The 20,128-nt window shown below is 41.2% G+C and overlaps 1 protein-coding gene across 1 annotated transcript in view; it reads left to right on the top strand.

Moving 5' to 3' along the window:
* MYPN (myopalladin) overlaps positions 1–20,128 on the top strand; it is a 97,203-nt gene extending 77,075 nt beyond the window's left edge. The window contains exons 14-21 of the mRNA XM_026650890.2: positions 1,007–1,228; positions 1,765–1,914; positions 3,189–3,268; positions 4,347–4,473; positions 5,970–6,177; positions 10,870–11,035; positions 15,303–15,436; positions 19,910–20,128. Coding sequence (XP_026506675.1) covers positions 1,007–1,228; positions 1,765–1,914; positions 3,189–3,268; positions 4,347–4,473; positions 5,970–6,177; positions 10,870–11,035; positions 15,303–15,436; positions 19,910–20,079 — 1,257 coding nt within the window. The 3' untranslated portion in view covers positions 20,080–20,128. The remainder of the gene's footprint in view (positions 1–1,006; positions 1,229–1,764; positions 1,915–3,188; positions 3,269–4,346; positions 4,474–5,969; positions 6,178–10,869; positions 11,036–15,302; positions 15,437–19,909) is intronic.

Below are 20,128 nucleotides of genomic sequence, written 5' to 3'. Positions count from 1 at the left end.
GGAACTTTTCCTTACTGAATATTCTTAGATCAAACAGCCTGTATTTTATCACAGTTCCACTCCCTGTATGCTGGCAGTTAAAGTGAAATTTTGATGGCACACATCTGTGTGAGAAATAGGATAAGGACATAATCCTATTCCCAGTGAAATCAGTTGCAAAACTACTATGGACTTCAACAGAAGTAGGAGCCATATTTTTGTGCCAAATAGAGAGGAGGCTGACGCTCTATGTACAGATCTCATAATGAGAGAGGTTTTAGACAGTCTTCTCATTGGCATTGAGAGGAAGGTGTAGCTGAGCAATGTGTCTTTCCATTGACTTCAGTGGCTTTGGATCAGGCCCTTAATGAATTCAAACAAATTGTAACTGTTCACACTGGAATGTTCACTGTTGCACCATATATTTTCATAATCTAAGGACCAGTTTCAAACTTACATTTTTACATCGTGGGCCAGATTGTGCTCTCAGTTACAGCAGTGCAAATACAAAGTAACTCCACTGGTCAAGATTTTGGCAGTAAGGTAAGTAAACCCGAAAATGTTTCATGTTTTTTATCTTGATATCTTTGTCTTTTGGCAGCTATACTTTTGTTTATTTAAATGTGAATTAAATTATTACACAAAAAGGCAGTACTTCCTATATTTAGCAGGCTACTAGTTCTGGAAAACACTCTTGAAAACCGCAGTTTACTTTTTCAATGTGCCACATTCTCGAGAGAGGCCTAGGAGTTATGTGCACAGCTCCCATTGAAGAGGTGCAGCTCCCTTTGACAGATCTCAACCTTAGTCTCATTTTTGTGAAACATATACACTGAAGTTACAATAAGAGCCTGCGGGTGCACATATTGGTGTATACTGCTGCACGATGCACCAGTGCACCTACTGTTGGGGTTAGGGCTTTTTAGGTTTTCAGGTCTTTTAGCTGACATTTGGTTTAAGACAAGTGATTGGAAATACCTTTGAGTGTAATAGTGTTGTTCAGATCACTGCCGATATAATTCTGCAGGAATACAAGATTTCAAGCTTTGAACAGAGGTTGATGAATGAAATAGAGTTTCGCCTGGAACGCACCCCAGTGGATGAATCAGATGATGAAATCCAACATGATGAAATACCTACAGGCAAGTGCATAGCACCCATCTTTGACAAGAGACTCAAGCATTTTCGGGTCATGGAAGGATCTCCTGTTACATTCACCTGCAAAATTGTTGGAATACCCATACCCAAAGTAAGTGATGCTTAAAGTCAGATGTACAGAAATAAAGGTTCCTTACGATTAACTTCCAGTATATCACTTCTGCAGCCCCTCACTCCCAAGACTGTTGTTCTGCATAGGTAGTTCTCAAAGTAATCAGTAAAGCAGTTAATATTGCAGAATCTCCCCACTACTGCTTAGTGCAAGTCAGCCCTAAGTGATCTGCATGGACTGATCTCCAGATCTTTTTTGATCAAAGGAAGACAAAACTCGATAAAAATATTAAGGTCTGATTCTGTCTCAAATACATGGGCTGATTTGATGAGATGTCTAGCAGTGCACATACTCATACAGCCAAGATAACAGTTCTGTAATGTTAACTTACATTATCCCAATACTGAAACATTCAGTTGTTTATTTTAAATGATCTGCACATTTTACAATATTTATAAAAATGTGCAGTAGCAAATGTTCAGCAAACACATTTTACTCTTATCTGCAGATTGCCTTGTCACTATTCAACAGCAAAGCAAATGTAAATAGCTGTTTTTCTTTATGATCACTTTCAGGTATATTGGTTCAAGGATGGCAAGCAGATTTCAAAGAAAAATGAACATTGCAAAATGAAGAGAGAGGGAGATGGAACATGTTCTCTACACATTGAAGCTACTACTAATGATGATGATGGAAACTATACAATAATGGCTGCAAATCCTCAAGTAAGGGAATTTTTTCTTTACAAATGTGTTTTTTTCAGCTTAGAAAGATAAGTAATTAGGAACATAAGAATTGCCATACCGGATCAGACCAGTGGTTCATTTAGTCCAGCAACCTGTTTGTGACAGTGGCTAGAACCAGATGCGTAAGAAGCATCCACGTAGTAGACAGTTATGGAAAACCTGTTTATACTCTTACTCATCTTCTCTCTAAATTAAACAGTCACAATGAGTTTCCCTTTATATGAACATGTGTCTGTGCCTCTAATCATTTTTGGTCACCCATTCCAAACATCTTCTATTTCTGCTATATCTTTTTTGAGACAAGGTGATAGGAAATAGATGCAATATTTCAGGTGGGTGCAACATTTATATAAATGCCATTATAATATTTTCAGTATTAGTTTTTGTTCCATTCTTTATACATTCTAATATTTTGTTTTCTTTTTTAATAACTGCTGTAAATTGACCACAGCTCAGTGCACAAGTTGTGCATGTGACCTGTTTAAAAATTGTAAATCTAAAACATTACCTTTGTTTTGCTCAAAATTTCCCATCTATTCTTAGCAAGTTTCACATTACTATAAATATTTTTGATTATACAGTCCCCAAACCAGATAGATTAAGTTGTTATGGTGCCATTGCTTAAAATAACATGATAGCTGACAACAGCTTGATTCTCCACTCTGTTACTGCAGTTTTGTGTCCGTGGAATGATATTGAAGTCAATGGAATTACACTGGTGTAAAACTGGCTGAACCTATGGTGAGCCTCGCAAAGCAGAGTAGAGTTCGATGTGTGGACAACAGTTGTGTTGTCAAATACATGTTCTTTGATTGACAAATGTCTAGTGAGGATCAGGTTAGCCACTTAGTTGGTGGGTTCCTTTGCTTGTGTTTTACTCTATTAAGAAATATAGAACTGCTATAATTTATATACAGTGGGCCAAATTCATCCCTGGTGTAATTCTAGGCTTTCATGATCTTTCCTTGATTTCATTGACTTGTATGGATTTGATTTCAACAGATTTACCCTGTTCCAGTAGAGCTATACCGGGGATGAACTTGGGCCCTTAAATGTTAATATATTTTGAAAGATGTGAAATTGCAAATTGTTTTGTGGCACTTCCCAGTATTTAAGTAATATAAAAGCCCTGTAGTACAGTCACAGTTTAAAATATATTAGTTCCGTAATGTTCTGTAGAGGATCAAACACTTATAATGAAGAATCGAACAAGTGGTTAACTGACAATTAATTCTATTTCCATTCTTTTTTAGGGGAGAATCAGTTGTTCTGGCCACTTGATGGTTCAGACTGTTCCCATGCGTGGCCGATTAACAACTACTCAGTCGCACAGGTAAGATGATGTACAATGCCAGAATCACACCGTTTTGCTTTACCGAGGTTGCCATTTTGACCCAGAATATTTTTCAGGTTGAGTGATTTACTTGAATTTCTTGGTGCTGATTGGTCCAGAGCCGTAGAATTTTATTGGCATGGTTAAAATTTGCTATCTGTCCCAACATTATCTGCTCATCTGTTGATTCCGTCATTGAGATTTTGGTGTAATTTGTTTCTAGAGGGTGGATGGTTTGCACTTAGCTGATTAATTGAGGAAGGATGGCCTGTGACCAAAAGCACAGAACTTTGAGTTGGTGGGTGATCCTGGCTCCACTGAAGACAAAGGCAAAACTCCCACTGGCTTCAATGGGAGCAGGATTTCATCCAGAGGTTCCAAGTTCTATTCCTGCTCCTGCCATGTACTTCCTTTGTTAATGCGCTCAAGTCACTTAGGTCAAGGTTTTCAAATGAATGAGCCAGTGAATTTGGGTGCTGGATTTCAGGCACCCTAAAGTGACTTGATTTTCAGAAACTGCTGAGCACCCACCTTCTGAAAATCAAGCCTCTTTAATGTGTTTCAATTTGGACACTCAACATCACTAGTCATTTTTTAAAATTTTGGCTTCAGCCTGTATCTCACTCTCCACATCTCTAAAAATGAGGATAATAATGCTTCCCTACCTCCCTAGTTGTGGGGTTTAACTCACTAATGTCAATACAGTGTTTGATATCATCAGGTGGAAGGTACTAATTAAATGCAAAGTATTATTATTACAGTTAGTTAATCACAATTGCAATGGAGTTACCGGAAATGGATGAATTAGTAAAAATAAATTCTGCCAGAAAAATATGGAATGACTTAGGAATCCAGTTTTACTTACTATATTAAAAGTTCATTTGATAATCCTAACAAATTTAAAATATGCACACATTATATTGTACTTAATGCTTTTCTTTGTACACCTATTCTGGCATTACTTTTTGGTTTTACCTAAATAACTATTGATCATTTTCTACAGTTTGTGCCTCATACCAAATTTTAGGAAAATAATTTATATTTCTTCCAAACACATACCTGCAGTTTTGTATTGCAGAGCAAGGTCCCGTGTGCAAGAAGGAGATAAAGAACCACTACAAGAACGTTTTTTCCGGCCATATTTTCTGCAGGCACCTGGAGACATGGTAGCTCATGAGGGGCGACTTTGTAGACTGGACTGTAAGGTATTGTCATGGCTCACTCTTACTCTCTCTGTATACATACTGGTAGCTGTCTTCCTTAATAGGCTTTCTTCAATACTTTCTTCTAATATTTAATGCCTTTCTTGTGTTTGTTCTCTCATTTCTTACTACCACTCTGCCTGAGCTTCAGGTGTTTTCTACATAGCACATGCAAAATGGAATGAAAAATGCTGTATAAATTTCACCAAAACTAGAAGGCTCATTTACAACAGAGTTCATACAATTTATGTGGCTTAGTTTCTACCAGCCTTTTAGAAGAGTGGCAAATGGAAGGAACTTCCATAGAGATGTAGGGCTCCTCTGATGAGTCATTGAGTCATCCTGTTAGAGGTGCTTGAACACACACCCATATAGCTATAAAAGTGGGGCAGAAACGATTGAAGATACTGTATTTTCACCCCAAGGTTCACACTGTATTTTATTGATAGTTAGAAGACTAATATTTTTAGAAAGGTGCAACAGAGCCTCTATCATTCCCTTTTTCTCTAAAGGGCATAGAGAAGAAAAACTCCCAACTTATTGACCCATGCTCCCAACTCCGAGGAGTTGTGGGTCACAGGGATTAGTGTCTATCCAAATGGGCTAAGCAGTGGTATGGCATTTGTGCAGACCCCAGGGACCTTTAAGCTATTTCATAGCCTCCACCATTCCAGATCTGAGGATGTATACACCCACATACACAGAGAAACACTCACACTGCTGACACTAGTCCCACTACCATGCAAGTAGATCTTCCCTAGCCCTGAAGGGAGTAGAAGACAAAGTGGAAGTTATTGCCCATTTCTAGTGAATTTTCCTTAGGAATAATTCAAAGTTTACTAGGGGAGCATGCCACAGAGGCTGCTTACTCTCTAGCTCTGCTCTCCTACCAGTGCTTGTGGGGACCTAAAAGCAAATTGGAGATTTCACAAGACTGGAGAAAAGCAATTTCCATTCCAGGTAGGTTCCATTTCCCTTCTCCAATTTCTGGAATTCGTGCATTTGCTTCTCTCCATTGAAGAGAAGCTTTTGACCCTGAGTGAGCACCTATCTCTAATGGAACAATCCTATAGAATGTAATAAGAGGTATAAAATAATCGTATTAACTGACAATTCTATTGTGTGTTGATTTAAGACTTCTACAGAAATACCTCATTCTGTATTATTAAATTCTATGTGTTTCAAGTGAGTTCTGTAGAACCCAGTTGATTTCATCCCTATTAAATCCTATACAAGTTCTGATCTAGTGTTTTGGTTTCAGCCAATCACAATCTGAAAACAAGCAGAATAGTAACATTTTGCTTTTCATAAATCTTATTTGTGGAACCAATTTTTTTCCTGGAAATAATCGCCAATAGCAGTTAGCAGTTCTATCTCTGGCCTCACTTTCTATTTTACATTCTCTCATACATAGGTGACCTTACGATAGTTTATTTATTGGGTTGTTGAATGTGTGTGTCAGTCTGTCACTTGCCTTTAGCTGTTTCATTGTCTGTTAGGTGAGTGGGTTACCAACTCCAGACCTGATGTGGCTTCTGAATGGCAAACCTGTATTACCAGATAGCACTCACAAGATGTTGGTCAGAGAGACCGGTGTTCACTCTTTGCTTATTGATCCTCTCACACAAAATGATGCTGGAACTTATACTTGCATTGCAACCAACAAAACAGGACAAAATTCATTTAGCCTGGAGCTCAGTGTTGTAGGTAAGACTTACTGAAAGGTTTTAATAAAAGACTATGTACAGTATCATACTGTAATTACTTGTATCTATTACTTTGTATGTATTGAGCTTGAGTCTCCTCTCACACCACTGTATGTCAAAAGTAACTCCATTGCAGTCAGTGGAGTTACACCAGTGTAAAACTGATGTAAGGAAGAGAATCAAATCCAGTGCTTCTTTTGTAGAGGTGTTCCAGTTGTTCCTTCAGGGCTGTGATGATTCTATACAGTATCTATGTGCAAACCCCTGCCTACTCATCCATAATCTTTTTCAGCCCCCTGCCTTCATACATTGCTGTTCTTGATCTCTTCCCCAGGAAAAAGACATAGCCTTAGGTTTTAAAAATACTGTATGGCCTCCCTATCATGTCACAGTTATAGTTTTATTAGTTTAAAAAAATATTTAAATGTAAAAATGCTGAATGCTACTCATTTTCTACTCATTTTATTAAATAAGCCTGATGAAACCTGAGCAGCCATGGTAAAAGTGCTGTTGAAATCCACATCTGCAGCACTCATTTCCTGCAATGGTAGCATGTTTGGACCCCATATATACATTCATCTATAGAAAAAAATCAGTTCTATGTATGATTTTCAGTACATTCCCTTAAGGATCTTGGATCTTAAACAATTTGATAATCTTTCATTAGAAAATAAAATCACAACCTGTTAAGGCAATATCTAAACTACCAATTTTTGTCGACAAAAGTGATGTCGACACCCAAAAATCGACATAATAAAAATCTAAATTTCATGTTCACACTTGCTCCCTCTGTCAGCAGATCGCATGCACATTGGGGGCTCCATCGTCGACAGTGTGAGCATTGCACTGTGGGTACCTATCCCACAGTCCAGCTCGACACCTTCTGTCACTAGGTGTTGTGGGAAGGTGGAGCGGATCGTGGCGCATCTTGGGACCAGGCTAAATGTCCTGTGATGCATTGCTTTGTGTCCCAGCACTCCACAGGCTTCCAGCTTTTTTGCGGCATTTTTGCAACGGTCATTCTCTGCTGTGCACCCCAGCATCTTTGTGAGAAGGGATGGATCCCGCACTGCTCTCCTATGCTCTGTTAACTGTCATGAAGACATTGCGGATGGCAGTGCAGTTAATTGTCAAGTTCCTAACTGAAGAAGACTCACAGGCACCCGACATTCTGCGTGACATGGATAGGAGCAACTCTAGATTGCTTTTGGCATTCACAGAGCAGCTGCATAGGGTAGACCAGGAAACAAGCACTGAATGGTGGGATCGTATCGTTATGCAGGTATGGTCTGAAGAGCAGTGGCTACAGAACTTTCAGATGCAGAAAGCCATCTTCCTGGAACTGTGTGTGGAGCTCACCCCAGACCTGTGGCGCAAGGACACGAGAATGAGAGCTGCCCTCTCGGTAGAGAAGCGTGTGGCAATCACTGTGTGGAAGCTGGCAACTCCAGACTGCTTCTATTCGGTCGCAAATCAATTTGGAGTGGGGAAGTCGACCGTTGGGGCTGTGTTAATGCAAGTGTGCAGGGCAATAAATCGTATCCTGCTACGAAGGACCGTGACTCTGGGAAATGTGCGTGAAATAGTGTACAGCTTTGCAGAAATGGGGTTCTCTAACTGTGGAGGGGCGATAGATGGCACAAATATTCCAATTTTGGAACCAGACCACCTTGTGACAGAGTACATCAATAGGAAGGGGTAATTCTCCATGGTGTTGCAGGCGCTTGTGGATCACCGTGGGCGTTTCACTGACATCAACGCAGGGTGGTCCGGAAAGGTGCATAACGCACGCATCTTCTTGAACACCGTCCTGTACAGAAAGCTACAAACGGGGACTTTCTTTCCAAACCAGAAGATTACAGTGGGGGATGTTGAAATGCCCATAGTGATCCTGGGAGACCCCGCGTACTCCTTCAGCCGTGGCTCATGAAACCTTACACAGGACACCTGGACAGCAGTAAGGAGCAGTTCAACAACAGGCTGAGTAGGTGCTGGATGACTGTTGAATGTGCCTTTGGCAGATTAAAGGCACGCTGGCGATGCCTTTATGGCAGGCTAGACTTTAATGAGGATAATATTCCCATGGTCATAGCCGCATGCTATACGTTGCATAATCTCTGTGAAGCTAAGGGTGAAAGGTTTGCTCATAGGTGGAGTGCTGAGGCAGACCACTTGGCCGCTGATTTTGAGCAGCCAGATACTGGGGCTGTCAGAGGAGCCTCGAGGGGGGCAATTAGAATCAGGGAGGCTTTGAGGCAGCACTTTGACAATGAGCACCAGTAATGTATATCTCTAACACCGTGTTAGTTTTCCTAGGAAGCAATTGTGTCATTTTGGGCCTTATATTCCTGTGAGATGATTACAATGCCTGTGCTTGTATTGGTAGTGCCTGCAATCTGAATTTGTAGAAAAAAAATAAAAGTGATTCACCATTAAAAAACTTTGCTTTTATTGAACAAGAAACAGCACACAGAAACACACAGATGCCTGCTGGGAAAGGAGGAACCAGGGAAGGACAGACTTTCACAACTGTGTGTAGGTCCAGCTATCATTGTGAAAGTTGTTCGAGGGGGTGGAGAGAAGGGGAAACCGAGAACTCCCGGAAAGTGGAAGGGAATGTGCGGGTGGAGTTGGGGGGCAGGGCATGGAAAAGTGTTCTGAATGTGCTGTAGGAGAAGGTGAGCATGGATCTGCTCAGTCTGCAGCGCTACTAAGGACTGCAGCATCTGCTTTTGCTCCTCCATTACTTTAATCATCCGCTCAGTAGCGTTCTTAACAAACTCCTAATTCTCTTTTCTGTCCTACTGTTCGGCTTCCCAGAACTCCTGGCGTTCCCTTTTCCTTGCATTGGAGCAATGCAGTACCTCCCGGAACATGTCTTCTTTTCTGCGTCTTGGGCGCTTTCTTATCTGGCGAAGACGCTCGGCGGAGGTGCGTGGGGTGTTCCTGAAGGCCACATCTGGTGAAGCACAGGGGACAATGCACAGAAGCGGGATTGTTAAATTCACGCACAGCATTGTAACATTTCTGTTATATACATCTTTTGCTACATTGCAATCACTTTCTCACTGACCCTAATCAGGCACACATCTCTGCGAACAGCCAAAGCATGGTGAGTGTTGGGGGGCCGGAGGGCGCTCCACATGGGGAAAAGAGCACACACTCTCTGCAAGGGTTGTGGTGCAACATTCTATGGAAAAAATTCTAAAATTCTCCTGCACTTTTCCACCGACGGGGATCATTCTAGCAGACATCTCACTGCTAAGGGTAAGCAGGGAAATGAGGATACATCTACTCAATGCTTGTGACTTCCGCCCTGCTCCCTATGCTGCTCGCCTGTCTGCCGCTTTGGTCCCTGCAGAAGTGATTGCCGAATGGTGTAGGAAAGTTTCCTACAATGGGGGAAGGAACAAAGCTGCTCTGCCACGGAACCTTCGGCAGAAGATTACCGAGTACCTCCAGGAAACTTCCCTGGAGATCTCAGTGGAGGATTCCCGTGAGATCTCAGCGTGCATCAACAAATTATTCTGCCGTGCCAATTAGCTACACAGGGAAATGTCCAGCTCACAGAAACGCAGCCAGCCTACCACATTTCTATACCCTGAACCCACCTCCGCACTATACAGGCCACAGCCCCTTACCAGGCATCTCATCTCCTGCTTCTTGCTCCCCGGAGAGTGACTGCTGAGACTGGCTAGACACCTCTGGAATGGGGAACAGTTCCTGGCTGCCTGCCCCACCAGGTGACCCTGGCGGGAGCTGCACATGCTCGTCTAACTCCACCTCTTCATCAATAACTTCGTCCTCCAGGTTAGGTCCTCTTTCCACCATCTCCATTCCCTCCAAAGTATCCATGGGGCTCTTTGCAATGGAGATGGGGTCGCCACTAAGGATAGCGTCCAGCTCCTTATAGAACCAACAAGTCTTAGGTGAAGCACCAGAGTGATGGTTTGCCTCCCTCACCTTATGGTACGCCTGCCTCAGCTCCTTTATTTTTGCTCTGCACTGTAGTGTATCCTGATCATAGCCTTTTTCGTATAAGCCTTGAGAAATGTGCCCGTAGGTATCCCAATTCCTATGGCTCAAGTGCAGCTGGGTCTGCACAGCCTCCTCTCCCCATATACAGATCAGAGCCAACAGTTCTGCAGTGGTCCAAGTGGGAAAGCGTTTGGTGCTATAACCCGCGAAGGTCACCTGGGAAGATGCGATGAGACCTCTCCACGCCGAGCCAGCAGGAAATGGAATTTCAAAAATTCCCGGGGCTTCTAAGGGGGAGGGGCAGATGGTTGTTTACCTGGCTGCAGGGCAGTGGAGTTCAAAACGCTGACCAGAGCGATCACGATGGGCATTGTGGGACACCTCCTGGTGGCCAATTAAAGCAATGAAATCAAGCGTGTTGTCTACTCTGGCACTTTGTTGAGAAACAGGTAGAGGAAAAAGACATAAATCTCTCGTTGGGGTGGATGTATTTAGTCACCAAAACCGGGCATCTTTCCCAACAAAAGTCACAGCGCAATGTGTACACACGTACTGTTTGGTCGATAAAAGGCAGTTTTTGAAGACAAAACTTGGTAGTATAGACAAGGCCTAAGATGTCATAGGAATCATTTTGGATTGTTTGTTTCCAAACGGTTCAGTGCAAAAGACTAAATAAAGACGTTGATGCACAGTAATTGTTCCTCCTCCTTTCCAGCAAAGGAAGTCAAAAAAGCCCCAGCATTCCTGGAGAAGTTACAGAATTGTGGCGTGCCTGAAGGGCACCCAGTCAGATTAGAAGGCAGAGTGATTGGAATGCCACCACCAATATTCTACTGGAAGAAAGACAATGAAACCATCCCTGCAAACAGAGAAAGGATGAGGTATTGTACAGTCATTCATACAGTTAATGTCACCTTGAGACTGGGCTGATTGTTGGCACAAAAGTTTTGTTGTCAGAGCAGGTTTTGTCCTCTCTCTAGATTAAATTTATTTCACCCACTTAAAGCCTAAGGAACTGGTCTTTAGTATGAAGGATAAGGGAATGAAATCCACTTCCCCAATTTGGGATCCGGGTGCAAAAGTGCAGCACAGCTCCCTACACCCCACAGCCACTACTCCAGCCAATAGACTAGTACAGTGGTGATAGTGTTTTTGGGCCACTTGCATAGTATGTTACTTATACTTTATCACCACAGATCCTATTGCCCCTTCCCATACTCACCACAACACAGTCCTCTGCTACATGGGGCCAGTCGTGAAACACGTATATGCCTTCCTGGCAATACATAATCCATCCCTGAAGGGTTTAAGAAGTACCTTGAACTGTGCCTTTGTACCAGGATGAATTTCATCCCCCTTGCCTCTCAGTTCTTCATCACCTCCATTGTGCCTGCTGCTCAGTGCATCCTACTAATATAGGCATCAGCACTTCACTGCCATAACCTTTCCAATTTAACAATATAATTTTGTATTTAAAGATGAGCTTCTCTTTTATATTTATGTCAGTTTAGCTTTTAAAACTAAACTTAAAAGAGATCAGCTGGCTGAGCTGTGAGTAAAGTGCTGCTGGGATCCATCATTGCAATGGTCATTTAATCTTTCAAATTGCCTTTTTACTTGTAGATTTGGGGGGAAATCATAAATGATACTGGACCTTTATTAAGAGGATTTTTAAAGCAATATCTCATTCTAGGATAAGAGGGAAATATTTGATTTACTTTTAAGAGTATAGGCAATTATTATACAAAATATGAAATTCACAAATGAGCTACAGCTCAGTTTACATAGTGGACTAAAATGTAATACAATACATTGTAGGCATAAATAATAAATAAGAAAGTCAAACTCATTATAATCACAAGTTAGAGGTGGAAAACCATATAGGTCCTGTCTTGTTGCTCACCCAGCTATCAACCTAGGAATGTACTGTACAGTATATTATAGCCACTGCCTTGTCCAGTCTAGTTTTAAATATCCCAAGAGCTGGGGCTTCCACCCCTTCCCTTAAGACACTAGTCCACAGCCTAACAGATCTCCCTTTCAGGAACTTTTTATTTATTTCACCCCATTACTTGCAGTTACATACACATTCTGCCCCTTTCCACTCTAAATAATGCCTCTTCATTCATGTTCCCCAAATGCTGGCTGGCTAGTATACAGCGGAGGACACCAGAATCTGCAATTAGAAGTGGAAGGATAGGAGGCAGAAGGTGGCCACCCAGATTTGATCTCTCCCAGAACTCAGAGAGGAGAGTTCTGTAGGTCCTGCCATAGAAGGGATTAGCAGAGCAGGATCTAGCAGTCAAGAAGTGTGGTTTCCGTGTTTGAGTGCACAAACTCCTTGCCTCCAAACTGGCATCTATCCACACTCCAACCCTTGGTGCAGATTTATTCCTGCTCTGGACAGGAATACTCCTTCCTTAATACAGAAACACACTACTAGTCTGCAGCATTAATGTGCTTCCATTTTTGCGGTCCAGGAATACTGTTCCAGAATTTGGCCTTTGGCATTAAACATCTTCCACATAGTCACAGCTAGTTCTGTCCCCATAGTTATTCCTAAGCATAATTAACTTTTAAATCCCTCCAGCCTTCTAACTGACATTGTGCCCTCTTTGGATTTCTTCCAAGTAGTTAGTATCTTTAATATTAAGATTCCTAGCAGAGATCTCATCAGCGCTGCAGATAGAATAATTATTTTCCTCTTCCTTAAAACGAAAACTCTGCAAACCACAATTGGACTTTTTTTTTTTGCCAATAAAATTCTAGAAACTTTAATTTCCCCAAGGTTTGAAGGGTGCAGACAAGTAGAGGTTCAATTTTATATTGTAGATTTTAAAATAATGTTCATTATTCATATAGTGACAAGCAAATTTGCATTAAGTATCTGATTAATTTTTTTAAAGTGAGCATAAAAGTGGCTGTGTCAGACATTAAATCCACCATCAGATAAACTCAGCATCAGCAAATAGGCTTGTGCTTGTAACAAATGCTGGTTTTGAAGCCTTGTATTTTTTTTTGGTGGGCAATAGCAGCTAATTTTCTCTCAGACAAGATAATTTTTTCGTGCATTCACTTTCTAGTACAGATGAGCCCAATACCAGAATATTCAGATCATGATTTTTAATACCCTGAAGTTCAGATCCAGAGTTCTAGTTTAGCACATGAAAGATAGGAACTGACTGCAAAATTTGGGCTCAAGCCCAGGTACAGATTTCAGACCACATTTCTAAAACTCAGAAGTGTTTGGAATCCAGCATTTTGGCTCAAATACATCACTGCATTCTAGCTGAATAAAGAAAATTTGCTATAAAATATTTCCTTGACTTTGTTTAGCTTAGAAATTAATTATATTTTATGATTTCTTTGCCAGGATTCCTACTCCTATGTAAATCTGTTGGTCAATGTAATGTTTGAATTAGATTCACAGTCTATTAGTTCAACATGGAGTCATTGGCTCCCTGCCGGCTATTCTGCTAAATGGTTAAAAACAGGATGGAGCTCTGTCCTGGCTTGCCTCATTTTTAATTAATTTGGGTGAAATTTCCAACATCCACAGGAAGTCTGAGTATTTGTCCAATCTGTGGGACTACTCTATGAGGCCTGCCCTACACAGCTGCTATTTCAGCCTATCATAAATCCAACCCCAGCCCTTCAGTGCCACCTGTGCAGTGTTAAGATGCCTGGATCCACATGAACATAAAATGTCAGTCCTTCTCCCTGGCTCATCCCTCTCTTGGCAGCAAGCTTATCTTCTATGCTGGCCTGCATGAGGCCAGGAGACCCTTTCTGCAGTGGGAAGAGGGTATGCATGTAACCTGCTACACAGATGCTGTGTCCCTTGTACGTCAGTATAGCCCATATGGGTGAGTTAAGTGGGCTAATTGAACAACAGTGAATGTTACCCTTTAGGAATACTGTTCCTACAGGAGCTGGCCAGAAAATGGAATTTCCATCACCTGGGAAATTCAGAATGTTTGAGATTTTGTTTCATTCTGAATCAGAACAAAACTGTGAATCTCAGACTTTCCTGAGAAAGTGAATATTCCCATTTGGGACTATATCATTGCTGCCTATCCTTGCTTTTCCTGTCTGCTGTTGCTGGGGGAAGGGAAACTCCAGGGCTGATAATAGGAGAGGATGGGAGGGAGAGGAGGGAAACCTCCAGGGTGATGAGAGGAGAGTAGCCCAGAGAGCAAACTCATCCCAGTCCATGACATCCTGCCTTGTGAGCTGCTGAGAACCTGGGGAGGTGGGCAAGCTTGCAGGAAACCAGGCAGGTTTCCACTGGGATTTTGCTGAAATCAATAATTCCCCTGGAACATTTCAAATTTACTGAATCTGCATTTTCCAACAGAAAAACATTTTACAGCAAAATTTCCAACCAGCTCTAATTACTACCTTTATGAATGTTTTCCTCCAGGATTAATATTACAATTTTACTGCCATTTCATATATTGCATCTCCAGTTTCTGCATTAGAAAAATAAATACTTTACAACTGTTTTAAATGGGTTTGCACAGGTATAACTAACTGGAACTTACTAACAATTCTATAGCTGATGCATAATAAAGTATAAAATCCAGCTTACTCTCTCTCTCTTAGGGCTTGTCTACACTATCCGCTGGATCAGCGGGCAGCGATCGATCCAGCGGGGGTTGATTTGTCACGTCTAGTATAGACGCGATAAATTGACTGCTGAGCGCTCTCCCATCGACTCCGGTACTCCACCAGAACGAGAAGCGCAAGCGGAGTCGACGGAAGAGCGTCAGCTGTCGACTTATTGCAGTGAAGACACCGCAGTAAGTAGATCTAAGTACATCAACTTCAGCTACGCTATTCATATAGCAGAAGTTACGTATTTTAGATCAACCTCGAGCGGTAGTGTAGACAAGCCCACAGTTGTGATGACTCTGCAGGGCTGAGAGGAGTAAACACATATTTGAATCACTAGAATGAACAGATCAGACTCCAAGAACATGCAAGGAGCAGATGTGTTGAGTATGAAGTTGCTGCTTTTATACAGGCCTTCAGAGTAAAGCAGCACTCTAAGTCTATGATTTAGTATGTATTTAATCTATGTGATGTTAAACCCAGACAGCAGATGGACACTTGAGAAATACTAATTCTGTACACTTATTTTTCCAGCATGCATCAAGACACAACAGGATACGTATGCCTTTTGATTCAACCTGCCAAGAAAGTAGATGCTGGTTGGTACACTCTGTCCGCGAAAAATGAAGCTGGTATTGTTTCATGCACTGCTAGACTTGATATATATGGTAGGTGTCCTATTATTGACTACTAAGTAAAACAAAGCAAAAAACATATGTGGTTCGGTTCTTATTATACCCTTTGCAGTTCTTGCTGAAATCTTTTCATTGACATTGATGGAAATTGAATAGACCCATTATTAGTATAGGGTCACAGTATGTTCGCAACCTAATATAGCCACAAAGAGGAGTAAGAACCACACACGCCCTGCATGGCCATATTAGCACTTTTGTATCACAACTTGGATGCAGGTGAGAGGTAGAGCAGGAGCTGTGCACCGGACTCTGGAGATCTGGGTTCACTTCCCAGCACTACTGCAGCCTGGGTGACTTGGGCAAATCACTTAAACAATCTGTTCCTCAGTTTCCCATCTGTAAAATGGGAATAATACTTCCTCTGTCCTGTTTATTTTGACTATAAAAATCTTTGGAGCAGAGACTTGTCTTGCTATGTTTTTGTACAGTGCCTAGTTACAGTGGCCCCTAATTTCTCGTAGGGCTTCTAGGCACTACCATAATACAAATAAATAATAATAAACAGTTCCTCCTGAGGAAGCAAAGCTATGCATCGCCTCTTACACCAGGATAAGCAGACAGGGGTGAGCAAACTTTTTGGCCTGAGGGCCACATCTGGGTATGGAAATTGTATGGCAGGCCATGAATGCCTGATGGCAGAGGGGGACTCTATGAGGTATAGCATGGGGGCAGGAGGGCTCTATAAAGGATGTTACTGAGGTGGGGGGAGGTGGGACTCATGGGGTGTGGCATGGGGGGGACTCTACAGGGGCGGTACCGGGGATTACTAGGGGACGGCCGGCAGTGACACCAAGGCGGCCGTACCAGGCACTGCCATGGGCGGAGGCACCCTAGCTGGGACAGGTGCGGCCCCTGGGCAGTTTCAAGGCTCTCGAGGATGGGGCCGTAGGAGACCAGGAGGGGATTGGGTGCGCTGCCATGTTAATGGGGCTGCCGTGTAGGGACAGGGTTTCGATCCCAGAAACAGCGCAGTGAAGTCACATCTGTGCAGTGTGGCTCTGCGCATGCCGAAGATAGTGGAATTATGAGTCGGGGGCTGGAGAGCACCAGGCGGGAGGAGCGGGGCAAGCCCCTGGCCCCGTTCCATGGACAGAGCTTGAGGGCTGGATAAAAACATCCAATGTGCCGGAAGCGGCCCGCGGGCCGTAGTTTGCCCACCCCGGGCGTACCCTAATAAACCATTTTTTGTTCTTCAGCTAATTCTTTTATAGTGTAATTTCATAACACATAGCAAGGCAAATGTGACATTTGTATATGAAACATAAAGATCTCATTGCATCTCAATTAATGACCTGATATACATGCCATTTAATAAACAATGTTACATGCAATTTACTAAATAACTTCACAAGAAAACTTTTTTCGTCAGTTTTTATTGCAAGATATGCAGTAAACAATACAGAGATAAAAAAAAACCAGTCGGATACACTCCGTTTCCACTGACTTCATTTGGGGACAGGATCAGCACAAATATAAGCAATTACCTGCATAAACATTAGAGGCTTCTAAGATCTACATTTATGGAGAGACATTTCACATGGAAACAGGTTTTGGAACCATAAGGTTACTTTCTGCATATATAATTAAATGAAATCATTGAGTCAAGCAGCAATGTTCATTCTTTCTTGAGCATGGCCCTTTTCTCCATTGTCTAGATCTCTCAGATTTTATTAGTCAATTTTCCATTTAGGCAAGTGAGAATTATGCAGTTCTGTGGCTAGAACAATTTGAGAAGCCAAAGGAAGGAATTGAATAAATTGGTGTATTTTTCTATCAGAGTTGCAGTCCGTATTAAAAAAGTGTCTGTCTTGGCTTTATGAAAATGTCCAGTAGAAGATGGCAGGGATGCAACCACTAGAACTCCATAACAAGTACTCTAAAAACTGATTAGGCCACTGAACAACTTTGGCAATAAAATCAATCTGGCCTCTGTTGAAGCCAGTGACTTAATGCTAAAAGGCTCCTTTATTCTTTACCAGTCCAGCACCCTGCTCTTTTCCTCCATGTCTTTATGTTATAAATTCAATTTGTCTAGTTAGAAAAAAAAATCTTGAATGTAAGATTAGGTCCAAATTCTGGTCTTTCAGGAATTTGTTCTGTTCACTAATAGTCTTTTCTACAAGTAGGTATCTGAGCATTTCCTTTGATTTATCAACCACTTTGTATGCTTCCACAAGAGCATGTAGAGCCACCATGCACAGTTCATCTGGCGTAGAACACTCTGTCTGAAACTATATTTAGCAGCTATGAACCCCTAGATGAAAGTGAATGCCTATTGTAATAACAGCATAGCCATTATCTGTAGCTGGTAAGGTATTAAAAAACGTTTATCCTGAATGCCTAAGCTGTGTAATAAGATAGCTCACATACACTTCGTAGACCATTTCTCTGCAGCATTAGCCAGAAGCTGAGAATTTTCAATCCTTTTAATCTACATTTTAAAAGGAATTACTAGACTACTGTACCTGGAAAAAAAGAAAACAGGCAGGCTGCCAGTGCCAAGGAATTAGTCCACATGCTTGTCAGTTTCTGCCACTCAGTGGCCTTATGGAGAATTGCATTTTATACTTTATTAATGCTTGATGATAGGACATAGGGAGCCAGAGAGAGATTGGAATATTTAAAAAAGATTTAGATATATTTATTTAAGCTTCCCATATTTTGAAGGAAATATAAATAGCAGACACCTAAAGAGTTCAAACCATAATAGAAAGGAATTGTTTAGGTGGTCCAATTAAGAGAAATGACATAAGAAAATTTGGACTGAGTATCCGAAAACATTTTCTAAGAGACTCTGTGGAAAATCTGCCAAGGGAAGTGACTAAAAGCCTCATCATTTGTGCCATTTAGAGCTAAGCTAGAACAAACCAAGAAGGGAACAGTCCTGCAGTGTCAAGTGGGTCTGGTAGTTAATAGTCTTCAATGTCTCCAATTCAGTGAACCCCAAATTTTAAAGAAAAAAATATGTATAATCAACACAAAGGGTATCATCAGGGAGGGAACCTGTTTGAGACTGGGAGAAAGAAAAGGCTGTTTATCCAAAACAGTCTGAATCTTAAAGAAGGCTAAAGTTCAGTGCAGAAAAGGGATAAAGGATTCTACTCTTGTGTAACAGTTAGTTCCTTATTTACACATAGTGCTGCTCATCCAGCTACTACAATGCTGCAGCCTAAATATTTACTGTGTTCCTATCTATCCCAGAAATCACCCATTCTACAACTCTGCCCCAATTTCCTGTAAATCTATTGATTTTACTATTCTTTTATTTATTTACAAAAACTCTCTTACAGTGGACCCAAGCATCTCTCCCGTGATTAGCTGCTTTGTTTTTCTAATAGATCAGTGTTGATTACATCTGCCAATTGTCTGTTGTTATACCCTAAAAATCCCTATGATGTTTGAATATGAAATGATTGATTATGAAGTCTTTAGAAATTGCATTTTGTCAGCTATGGAATCAACTACATGTCAACATTTAAGAAGATGGATCTACTTTTTAAAGGACACTTTTTCCAAATGGGTTTCAAATCTGCACACCAACTCCTGAATTTGTGCATCCAACTAGCACAAAGATACACAAATGATTTCTGGTAGAAATAGGTTTGTCACATTTGTGTGCAAAATTGGAGGTTTTGTGCACAATAGTAGAGTCTTATTAAGGTGTTGAAAGAGGCTGTGTAAAGTGGTTTGAGATCTACATTGTTATAGAACAGCTAGGTATTATTAGTATTATTAACTTCAAAAAAGTTCAATGTTACTTTTAAATGTGTAAGTACAAGCTGAATGTGCATTTTAATATCACTGAATCTAATTAACTGTTAGCAACTAGATTCATAATTATGTAAAGCAATATATTGCCTTTTATTTTGCTTAATAACTTGATTAACAAATTGATAATTTGTTCATAATCAGTCACCTAAAGTAGCTGCAATGAAAATTAGAGATGGACCAAAGTCAGAACTATTTATCTTACAAAAAAGAAATACAAATCCTTCCCCGGATTTTGGGGGGAGGAACTGGGAGGGAAAACACTGCTGAGGGAGATTTCTGGTTTTATTGATGTCTATTTGCTGATCCACAAACTTACTCTTGACTGTAGTCCTTACAACCATGAGTAGGCTCAGTGGGTGAAATCCTGGTCCTATTGTAGTCAATGGTAATTTTGCTATTGAATTCAGTAGAGCCAGGATTTCACCCATTGGCTCCAATAGGACACTGCATCATTGTAAAGCACTGTACTTGAGGATATCTGAAGGAACAGACCCTACATTAGTAACAGATTTTTTTTTTTTAAAAGGACTTGAGAGGGGTTCCCATTTAGAAACATGGAAAGCAACACTTTCCAAACGGGTGTGAAAATTTCCATTGGCTTTTTATATATATGTTAAAATAAATGTGGACTTGACTTGGAATTATGTTTTCTCTTCATTATTTTTGTTTCTTCAGCCCAATGGCACCAACAGATTCCACTACCAATAAAGTTTCGACCTAGTGGTGGCCGGTATGCAAACCTCACTGGTCAAGGACTCGACATTTTTTCTGCCTTTTCAGCTGTTGAAAGTCCAAAGTTGTTTTCATCCTCATCCCAGAGCGTGGTGGAAAGTGAAGAACTTTAAAAACCTACAGTTCCAATTATACCTGCAGAAATATTAGAACTATGGGGGG

The sequence above is a fragment of the Terrapene carolina genome, unplaced genomic scaffold (genome assembly GCF_002925995.2).
Source record: "Terrapene carolina triunguis isolate 2854851 unplaced genomic scaffold, T_m_triunguis-2.0 Scaffold95, whole genome shotgun sequence".
Classification (NCBI taxonomy): domain Eukaryota; kingdom Metazoa; phylum Chordata; order Testudines; family Emydidae; genus Terrapene; species Terrapene triunguis.
This window is presented reverse-complemented; position numbering and strand designations above follow the sequence as displayed.